The 11172-nt window shown below is 38.0% G+C and overlaps 1 protein-coding gene across 2 annotated transcripts; it reads left to right on the top strand.

Moving 5' to 3' along the window:
• The first annotated feature begins 322 nt into the window (after positions 1 to 322).
• Positions 323 to 10464, top strand: caly (calcyon neuron-specific vesicular protein). 2 transcript variants are annotated; one of them, XM_046838250.1, is made up of 6 exons: positions 323 to 412; positions 489 to 539; positions 4406 to 4536; positions 5587 to 5706; positions 6843 to 6956; positions 8867 to 10464. In XM_046838250.1, the coding sequence occupies exons 3-6, from the start codon at positions 4408 to 4410 to the stop codon at positions 9068 to 9070; spliced, it is 567 nt and encodes a 188-aa protein (XP_046694206.1). In that variant the 5' UTR covers positions 323 to 412; positions 489 to 539; positions 4406 to 4407; the 3' UTR covers positions 9071 to 10464. The 2 variants fall into 2 exon arrangements, with proteins under 2 accessions (XP_046694206.1, XP_046694205.1); XM_046838249.1 differs by having other exon boundaries at positions 366 to 539.
• The last annotated feature ends 708 nt before the right edge of the window (positions 10465 to 11172 follow it).

Genomic DNA, 11172 nt, shown 5'->3' on the forward strand with positions numbered 1-11172 from the left:
ATAGGGGAGTATTTTTTTATTCTTCACCCTTAATTGTGGAGAAAAAACACTGCTGGCTCACTGACACTTTACTGAATACACTCTGTACATTCAAAAAATATTCTGGACCAATATTCTGTATATAATAAAATTATTCTATTCAATAATTTTATATCTCATATCTGCACATCTGTATCTACAAGGTGTATAACATTTGTACAGTAGTACATTTGTATATCCCACATTCTTTACACAGTGTGTGTGTGTGTGTGTGTGTGAAATTGATTCAAATCATTAACTTGCGCATCAGCTCCCTCTGCGTGGCTGACATCATACGTGAGCGACAGCGCGTTGATGAGTGACGCTCCGCGCATGCGCGGTGCAAATCGACGACGTAGCCGACGCAGCCTCCGCTGAATCCGGCATTGCCCCGGTAACCGCGCTGCTCCGCTCAGTCGCACTGATTTATTCCGTTTTATTATTTTTTTAATCTTGTCCGTTTCTCCTAGAAATATTCGCCAAAAAGGAACGACTACTACCGTAACTGCTACAGGAAGTCGGTGAGTTGATACAATGGAGCCTAATATAAGTATTAACGGCGTGATATCGGTGGTTACTAAGGTAACTGTTCTACCGTTCATTTGGTGCCGAGAGGACGTTGCGTTTTCTACATACGGTTTTAAACCAATATTGATATTCGCATTTAATGCTTTTAAAGATAGACAAATATTAAATACTAGACATTTTTGGAGCCGTTTGGAGCAAGAAATGGCTACATTTTTAGTGGCTGGTGTCCTTTGTCATTGGCTCCTGTTTCTGGGATTCAGGCATCGAATCTTGCGTACTAAATCTAGCCTACTAAACAGGTATGCAGTCAGCAGCGTACTCTATTACATACTATTTAGTAGGCTATTATGCATGCGGCTTTGACTGTACTATCTCCCCGTTTTCCTTTTTTTTTTTTACATTTTTTAAGCGCTAATGCTGTTTTTTTTGTTTTTTGTTTTAAAGAGAAATTACACTAGACAAAGGCAGAAACAGAAAGCCATTGCGTACTATTGCGTACTTTACATGCTCTTAAGTAGGAATGTGATTTAATGACCGGTTTGATATACAGATAAATAAGAGTATAGGCCTACTGACTAAACACCTGCATGCTTTAATGAAGACCATGAATGAAGGTTATTTAAAAATAAAACCTTTCGATTTTCATTTAGACTGAACCATGTGAGTGTTCATGTATCCATTGTCACTGACTGTTTGCTTTGGGTTACATTTGTGCTTAATTTATGAAAAGGCCTGGATCTCAAAATTTTGTTATTTTCCCTTCAAAATGCCCACAAAGTCATATATACGCAATACACTTTCCATTCAGAGGCTCAGACAGTGAGTTTAGATAGAAGAGGTTAAGGGAGGGCATTAGTGGACATAGAATGGCATTTTGGGAGGCATAGGAGGGTGTGGAAGGGCATTAGGGGCATGGGAGGGCATTGGGGGGGCGTGGAATGGCATCAGAGAAGCAGTGAGATGGCATGGGAGAGCATGAGGGAGGGTGTGGGAGGGCATCAGTGGCATTAGAGGGCATTAGGGAGGGCATGGAAGTGCATTGGGGCTATGGACGGGATAAGGAGGCTTTGAGATGGCATGGGAAGGCATTGGGGATATAAAAGTGCATTTAGGAGGGCAGTGGCCTTCCTCATCTTAAATGTTTTCCCCAATTCATAAATAACATAAACAGAAATTGGTCATGTACCATGGAAGCACAACTGTATGATTAGTCCGCTGATTAAATCGCTGGCAGCTCAATTAAAAAATCATCTCTGTTGATGTACATGTGTTATAGGAACTCCAGAGTGTAAATCCAGTCATAAATGTAAGCGTCATACATTTTATTACTCAGACAAGTGAGACATCTGGACAGATGTGTTTCATATGTGTGAAGCTGGAGGAGGTGAAACCAATCAAACTTTTTTTTATATTTAAAGTACATTCAGATTGTGTAGTGTTGAAAGAAAAAAATCCCCAAACAGCTAGGAAGCTGTTTTAGATGTTCCAGCTGATCCATAAGCTCACAGTGAACGACAAAAACAAAAACAGAAAGAGAGTAGGAGTCGACTGTGAGATACATGCTGTCCTATGCTCTTCTACGGATAATGTATCTGTGCTTGTTTCATCCTTGTGTGTGGGAGTGTGTGTGTGTGAGAGAATGTGAGTTCACACTGACTCATAATGACCTGGCTTGAGATGCAGGGAAGTGGAGAAAAACAACATGTGCATCAAATGTCTTTTCACAGAACTGCAGTATATATAATCAGTAGTATATGTAATCCTTCATATTATACAATGTTCATATATATAGTAGAATTCAGCAACATTGCATCAGAATGATGTTTTCCCGAATACGTAATCTGCAGAATCAACAAGGGATGAAGAATATGCTAATTGAAGTTATTTAAGACAATATTTTGTGTGCTGTTTTGGTTTACAGATTTTTCTTCATATTGCCAAGAGCTATTTATCAAACTGACATGTGTCCCCTGCTAACTAGTTTTCAATTAACCTTAGCTCACGCTTTAATAAAATAGCGACATGGGCAGTAAACATGTTTACACATCTCAATATTTTGATAATTTGTAACGTGTGATATTGGAGCTAAATATAGTATAATTATTTGATGAGTAGCTGGAAGAGAGTCATACTGTGGCAGAAAGATTTTACATATAATTAAGTCAAATAAATGTGTTAAATACTATAGACTGTAATATATATATATATATATATATATATATATATATATATATATATATATATATATATATATATATATATATATATATATATATATAAATTGCTTGTTGTTTTTATTAAAGCAGTTTATTATTAACATTTGTGAACATCATCAGTTTACATTTATAAAATAATTTTAAATAAAATGCCTGCCAGGTTAAATAATATATAAAATAATATTTTATAAAAAAAAATAAGATACATCAAATTAAAGCAATACACTTTTTTATATTGATTAAATTGCCCCTAATTAAATTGATAAAAAAAAATTTATAAATCTAAAAATGTAATAGTTTACAGTTGTTAGACCCCATTTGGGTAAAACACAGCATACTTTAACAAATGTCTTCATTCCTTCCATCCTTCATTCATTCACTCCCTCGATATGTGGAATTGTCAGGATTTTCTTCTTTTAAGAGAAATTCTTGAAGCTGGACATAAAAGGCTGAAGAATCCACAGTGCGAGCGTTAGCCGCTTGACACTTCCTGGTTATGAATTCTTTAGCGTTTTCATGCATTCACAAAAACTAATCTGATGTGTACACGTGTGTACCGAACCAAAAGCCCTGTAACAGAAAATACAGGTACTGTTGCTCCGCTAATATACATACATAAAAAAGAAATGCAATTGTTTATAAAAAAAAAACAATAAAAAATGAACAATTGAACAATTTTTATCACACATAAATTATACATAAATATATGTATTTTTTATTTATTTTGTATTTAATTACAATGTTTTTTTTTAAGAGTTTATTTCTGTTTTGTTTTGTTTTTTCTTTTGATTTAAGGGGTTTTGTAGATTACAGTACACACTGAAACAAAACATTACCAGGGAGCAACATGAAACAGCATAAATTAACACAAAATAACGCAAAACTTACTAGAACATACAGACCTTTACATACACAGGGCATTACATCAAGTGCATGTGCTCAAGAGACATTTAGTGCAACAACACAATAACACTGTGAATGTAATGTTTATGTATTTATTGATTTCTCATTTTGTTATCTTTATTTTTCCTTATTTTATTTGTTTATGCATTTATTGATTTCTGGATATAATCATGAGGGGTTGGTTTTCACCTTGTTGAGGTGACTGACATCATAAAGAGGATGTCTTTTCCCGGGTGCCTTGTAGCTCCCACGTGGGCCACTTGGGGGCTGAAATTAAATATGTTTAAACATTAAACATACATTTAATCGTGAAATCAGTTCTTGAGTCAGTGAAGACAAATATTGCCTGCTTTATGCTACAAGCCGTGTGTTGAGTGTTGAGTGACTGTAAACACATAAGTGGAAAAATCTGTGTGTCTGTTTTGTGGGAGCAGTTTATAGAGCCGTGTCGTCTTTGTGAAGCTATACTGTGCGTTATGTACGTTTGCTCTGATTATCTGCGCCGTCATTTTGTTGTAACTTCAACTGCATTTTTTTTTTAAATGATGAGAGCCGAGTTTCCCCATTAACATCGAATCATACAAAGATCAGAGCTAAGTGAGGGAGCGAGCATCACATTTAACACTCTCTCTACTAGTTCACCTTAACACCGTAACACTTTGGGGTTATTAATTGTATTATGTATCGAAAATCCTTTGGAATGTGTGCATCATAAAAGTGCACGTGTGTGTGTTTGCCAGACATGGTGAAACTGGGGAGCACTCTTGGCGAGAAGGTGGAGAGGGAGCCGTCTTTGGAAGATGGCTTTGATAACATCCCTCTGATCACGCCACTGGAGGTTAACCAGCTCCAGAAACCATTTCCCGATAAGGTAAGCAATCACCCATGACAGCCAGCACATCCAGCACATCTCCGTATTACCACGGCAACTCCCTTCCTCCTCAGCGTATCGTACACATGAGTCCGGGAGGTGCTTAAGGACGGGAGTGCAGTACAAGCGAGCGTGACTGTATTCGAGCGTTCGAGGGTGTCATGGGATTGTCGGTGTCGTAGCGGAGACATTGTCATACATAATGCTCATGAATGCGTTCTGATGCACTATCTTGTTAAGCGTCTCATGAGGGCTGGCTGTGATTTCACACACACGGATGGCGTGAGCAGCACTCGATCTGCTGAGAGAGAATCAGAGCAGAGTGTTTGTGTTTCATAGGCAAGTGACTCATTTCTCAGTGACAGTGATGGCCAAAATTACATAGCATTACCAGATCTGTGTGTTTATCATTGCTTTCGTGTGTGTCTGTGAGAGAGAGAGAGAGCGAGAGCGAAAGAGCTTTCTGAATTAAACAATATAAGATTTTCTGCCTACCCACTGGTTTCAGTTGTTACTCTTTGGCCCAGAACAACAGTCGTGAAGTGATGCTGATGCACAGTCAGACTTGTTTAATCCTGCACTGAATTGTGGGTCCACAGTGGTACACTGTATTTGCAATGCACTGGCAAAGAATCTGTACATATCGAAGCAAAGCTTTTCTATAGGCATTAGCAAGGTGAAAGTGTTTTGGTGATATTTGGGTTCACCGCAGCAGAGAATAGGATTTGCACTAATTAACTGCATTACCAATTCTGTCAAAGCTGCTTATTGTATTGTAAGCCAGATGTGTTTTGTGTGTGAGTGTGTCAGAAAGGTAAATAATGCGAGATGTCATCATTTTCCATCTGCATTCGGATGCAGAATAATTCACTCGTCCTCTCTCAGCCATATTCTGTATTTCATTATCGTTTTACTACTCGTGCCCACATCCGTAAAAACGTTCAAACACGCCTGGTGCAATGGCGCCTCTGCACCATTCCGAGGAGCTTTTCCGCATGACGGTCTGCGTGCAAAGCATGAATCGTCTTCTTCCTTTCATCATTCCTGCAGGTCATCGTCAAAACAACCACCGAGTATCAGCTGCAGAAGAAGCAAAAGAAGAAACTGTACATGCCGAGCATTAAGAAGTTGAACATAAACCTTTACGATGAGGTGTCAGAGAAGGTCAAGGTAAGCTGACACTGTGCTTTAAGTGAAAAAATACCTATTTGTTATAAAATAGAAGCAGGTCTGATGTATAGTAGCGCAAGATTGGTATAGCTGAAACAATCCTACTGTAGACATTTTTAATATACAATATATAGACAAAAGTTTGTTAGACTATAAGATTCCCCATTCTGCATTTAGTCCTCATTTGCTGTTATAATGAGCTGCACACTTCTAGGAAGATTTTGGGGTGTGTTTTGTGAATATTTGTGGATGTTTTTATCCCAAGAGAATTCAGTAGGGTTAAGGTCAGAGCTCTAGAGCAGGACGATCAAGATCTTCCTCTCAAACCCATGTAGACCGTATGTTCATAAAGCTCTCTTCGTGCACAGGGCATTGTCTTGCTGGAACAGGTTTAGATCTCACACTTCAAGGGAAGAAAGAATTTAATGCTGCTGTATCCACATTAAAACATTTTTTGCATTTGGCAGACACCCTTATCCAGAATTACATCTCAGCAGTTGATTTTTAGGGGCCTTGCTCAAGGACCCAGCATTGGCAGCTCTTCTTGGAAGATGTTTCACAAGATTTGTGTTTGTGGATATTCAGTCACGAAGGCATTATTAAAGTCAGGTACTGATCTGGGGTGCACTCAGCGTTCCAATTCATCCAAAAGGTGTTTAGTAGGGTTAAGGTCAGAGCTCTATAGCAATAAACCATATCTTCATGAATCTTTCTTTCGGTATTGTCATGCTGGAACAGGTTTGGGTCTCCGAGTTCAAGTGAAGGGAGAATTTAATGCTACTGCATCCAAACACATTCTATACAAATATGTGCCTCCAACTCTGAGGTAACAGTTTGGGGTAGAACCACATACAGCTGGAAAAGTCAGGCGTCCCGATACTTTTTTCCATATAGTGTATGTATTTTAACATATTCCTCTCGCTGGATGAAAAAAAAATAACATTGACTGACGTCACCTTAAAATGTTATTGCTGAAACTGGGTTTTCTATAAATGCCTGTAAAAAACTAATTCCCACGCTCTTATACAAAATGGTGGGGCTGTAATTCATGTCATGTTTTACCTCTCATTAAATATTTGCATAATGACTTTGGGTATTAATCAGCTTATTTTAATGTGTGTGTGTGTGTGTTTCAGCTCACAGGCTTAATTCTTATCACCTTGGCTTTCCTTGCGTGTCTGCTGCTACTGGTTATGTATAAAGCTCTGTGGTATGACCAGCTCAGCTGCCCCGAAGGCTTTGTCCTCAAGGTAACTACAGTTTTGCTCAAACTTTTTTTCAAAACAAAAACAAAACAAGCGTTCAGGAAATCTTAACCTTAGACATCCTGCTGGCAATGTAAGCTTGAAGGAGAAACTAGTGTTAGCTTAAAGTGTTGTTCATGTTCAGTGAATTAGCTTGCTGCTGTGTTCTTAGTTCTCAAATAAGTGTTTTTATAGTAGATGTTTTTAAAGAAGCCATTAGAAACATTCCTATATGAAGGGTTTACCTCAGAACATTCGTAACAATGCATCTGATAATCTCACACAAAGCTACTGTGTCCTCTAAATACAAGTTACCAGCTTATAGCCTGCGGTTACTTGGCCAGCAGAGTAGCATCCAGGGCATTTTCCCTTCCTTCTGCGTAGGAGTGTCAGAATGTCTTTAATTAGTCCTAGCTGTGACTAAACTGTGATTAAGGCCCACGGGAGCTTCCACCTCTGCCCCTTTGAAGTCGATGCCACAGATGCCATTAGCGAGATATGCTAACGCAGTACAGTCGACTTGAAAAGAAGGAAAATTGCCTCTCATTAAGGAGGAATGAGGTCTGCCAAGGCTTTTTGACATGCAGTAGCTTTCAGTCAGAGGAACAACATAGAATCACTTTCAATTTGGCAGCCGTCCATCATCCTTTATAACACGACTATTTCATACTTTTATTAAGTCTGTCAGAATGGCTGTATGTACGTTGTTGCTCGCGTGTGTGATCCCGGCTGTAAATTAGCCTCGTCCTGTGTTTCAAAATGAGCTCATTCTAAGTAAAGGTACTCTGGTACTCTAGTCACGTTCACAAAAACCAACCCTAACCCAATTTCACAACATTTTTCCACGAAGGAGTCATTACGCCTAGAAGGTTTGATTATATACATATATAATCAAACCTTCTAGGCGTAGTGATTTAATAAACAAAGTGTTGTTATTAGAACAGACATTAGCGATATCAGTGCACTATGAGCTTGTATAATACGTTTATACTAATATTTAAGGTTACTAAATTTATTATTCATTTGTTTGCCAGGGCATGTTTTTCTGTTCAGGATAAGTAGCTTAAACACTCACCATCTTTACACTGGATTATACCACTGAAACCTTGAATCAGATTACCACACTCGATATTTCAATGCATTATTGTTTCTATGGTAACAGCTCATTCACAAGAAATTGAATTGCAGACGCTTAATTTTTATACCTCATAACAAAAAATTAAATAGCTCATATCATATTTGTAAGAAAACCTACACTGTATTTTTAACAATTTCTGTATGGAGATGTTAGTTTTCGGAAGGAGTCTCCAGAGTCGGTGCTTTTTAAGTGTTTTGTTTCATTGTATTCACTTGAAAACATTTTATAGGTGCAGTAGCGTAAATGGTAACTGGAAGATATTTTAAAATTTAAATAAATAAGGAGTAAAAAGAATAGTATGAAGTATCATTCATTATTAAATACAGAATTGTAATCACGTTCGTATTGCTGAATTAGACGATGAACACACTGGTCCCCTGCCATATTTATTATTATTATTATTATTATTATTATTATTATTATTATTAATATAATAAAACCTAATCAGAGCCTTTCTCTAGAGTAGGAAAGGATTAATCATGTAAATGAGAGTTTTTTCCCCGTGTGTGTGGAAATGTAGCAAACCAAATGGCGGAAGAAAAAAGAAAATGTTTAGAAAATTGACAGGTGCTGAGAGAAAAAAGAATGCTATAAAAATCTAAATTCAAGCCACACAATGTGTTTGCGTACAGCATGATTATATTGTGCCATCCTGAACAGAAATTAAATCAGATGGTGAAGCGCAAAATGACTCAATCCTTATTAGGTTTCTGCATTAAAGCGTTCTGTTACAGTTTGCCATTAAGTATATAAATGAACATATTCCCTAATTTCGCAGCATAAGCACTGCACCCCAGCTGCTCTGGAGATGTACTACCCGGAGCAGGACGCAGGCTCGAGGGGAAGCCTGTACACCGCCATCAGCCATCTGAACCCAGCTAAGAAGGCTCTCCCTGAGCTCTCATCTCCCTGGCTGCCTGTAATTAACGCTATGAAGGAATCCCAGAAGGCCAAGGGCGAGCCGAGCCACTCCCAGCAGTGAAAGACGGAAAGAGGGGACGCTGGAGGAGGAGGAGGAGCTAGGACCGAGAGGTTATGTGTATTTTTGTTTGAGTGAAAGAGCAAGTACAGCATTTTACGGGAAGCGTGTACGAGTGTGTGTGTGTGTGTGTGTGTGTGTGTGTGTGTGTGTGTGTGTGTGTGTGTGTGTGTGTGTGTGTGTGTGTGTGTGTGTGTGTGTCCTAAGCATCCAGAAATCCTGACGAAATCAAGAATATATTGTCTTTAAAATACTGAAAAGCCTTTTGAAGTCAGCAGGCCTCTCTGAGGAATCTTCCTTAACTTATACTTGACAATACAAACGCTATCAGCTTTTCACAAACCCGTCTCGGCGTATTAAATCCAGCGTAGATATTAGCGACTCGTTCTTTAGCTTTCACGACTTCATTGTGCTCTTGTGGATTCATTAGTTTTTCGCTTCGGTGTTTGTGCTTTTCACCAGCTCCACCTCTCACTCGTTTTTAACGTGAAAGTAGCTTAGATTAGCAGAAAAAAAAAAAAAAAATAAAACATGCATGGCGTGTAAAATGTGCTCTTCAGAAAAACCTAACCAGGAAAAAAAAAAATCAAAAATCATTAACCTATACATTTTTTTTCTCCTTATTACATTTTGCTTAGAACATGTGATCAGTTCTAGAAATATAATAAAGCTAGCAAGCCATGTTTTGCTTTATGCATAGACAAGACTTTATACCCGTGTAGAGATCGCTATATAATCACAGGCTGTTTACATGAAAATGAACAAATTGCTGAATGTAACGTGAAAATACAAAGTGAACAGGATTTTGATATGTATTTTATCACTTGGTGTATTCCGTTTTTTCGTTTTTTTTTTTGCACACAAATGGACATTCCACGTCAAATTCAAGCCACCAGCAACTGTCGACATATTCCATTAAACATCCTGTTCGAGAATGTGAAACCCCAAAACGAAGCGAAGGTGTCCTCGCAATGTATGTATTTTAAAGGATGCCGCTATGAATGTGCTCACTTTACCATCTCTGAATACCACCTGTACCATTTTCCCCCCACACTTTGTTTTCATTGTACCGAAAATTATTTATTTATTGTTTATTTATGCATCAATTTTTTTTTTATTTAATAAATAGCTTTTTGAGTATTTATTTGCTGTAACTACTAAATTAATTGTGTTACTTTGTGGTATATTATTAAGCTCGAGATTTATTTTCTATTTATTTTCATACTTTTTGGTTGGGTATGTATTTTTTTTACTGGAACAGAACGATTAGGTGGAAAATTCTTTTGAAGAAGCAGCTACTGATGTTAATTCTCGACTATTAAGTCATGTGTATATGTGGCAGTCTGCTGTTATTAACTGGCTTCATCTAACGGAAATAAAGATTTCAGTATTCAGAACCTTTAAGTCCAGTTGCTTGTTCTTTTATTTTTATTAGAACATCAAATGGTGTTATTTTAAGCCTTTCAAGTCTGTTCTTAGAACCTGGCATGTCTTTCTCACCACTAATTAACATATGCATTAGCATGCAAATTAAAGCTCATGTATCTATATGCAGTGTATTGGTGATGTACCACACAACTCCATGCTTACAAAATGCCGCAAAAGGGTTTTGAAAACGAAACAAATAAAGATGCATGTGTGAGTGAGACCCTGTGTGTGTGCATGTGTGTGTGCGTGTGTGTGTGTGTCTGCACACGTAGGTATGTGAGAGAGTGTTTGGCGAGCCTGCTGTGCGTCTGTCTGCATCTCATTTACACTCCCACATTTTTCACACCACCACCTTGCACTCTCTGCTCTATAATGAAATCAACATTTTCATCTCTCTCTTTCTCTCTCTCTCTTTCTCTCTATTTCTCGCTTGCTTTTTCACACTCGCTCCAAGTGACAGGACCTAAAATTTCACTTTGCCCAGGGCATGGAACCAAATAAAGTGTTTTAATGTATTTATGAGGGCATTTACTGGGCCTTGGCTTGGTCAAGGCACAGCTAACGTTGCCAGGAGATTGAAAGCGCATGCACTGGGTAATGTGTAAGGTGTGTGTGGGTGTGTGTATTGTGTTGTGTGTTGTGTGTTTGATGAAGGGACAGAAAGCGTTTTCAAAGAA

This window comes from Silurus meridionalis, chromosome 24, assembly GCF_014805685.1.
Source record: "Silurus meridionalis isolate SWU-2019-XX chromosome 24, ASM1480568v1, whole genome shotgun sequence".
In the NCBI taxonomy this organism is placed as follows: Eukaryota; Metazoa; Chordata; class Actinopteri; order Siluriformes; family Siluridae; genus Silurus; species Silurus meridionalis.

Bases quoted from the DNA above. Each gene is read 5' to 3' on its own strand.
- caly (XM_046838250.1), top strand. From the start codon at position 4,408: ATGGTGAAACTGGGGAGCACTCTTGGCGAGAAGGTGGAGAGGGAGCCG. The intron at 5,707-6,842 runs GTAAGCTGACAC...TGTGTGTTTCAG, and splicing joins AGGTGTCAGAGAAGGTCAAG to CTCACAGGCTTAATTCTTAT. The intron at 6,957-8,866 runs GTAACTACAGTT...CTAATTTCGCAG, and splicing joins CCGAAGGCTTTGTCCTCAAG to CATAAGCACTGCACCCCAGC.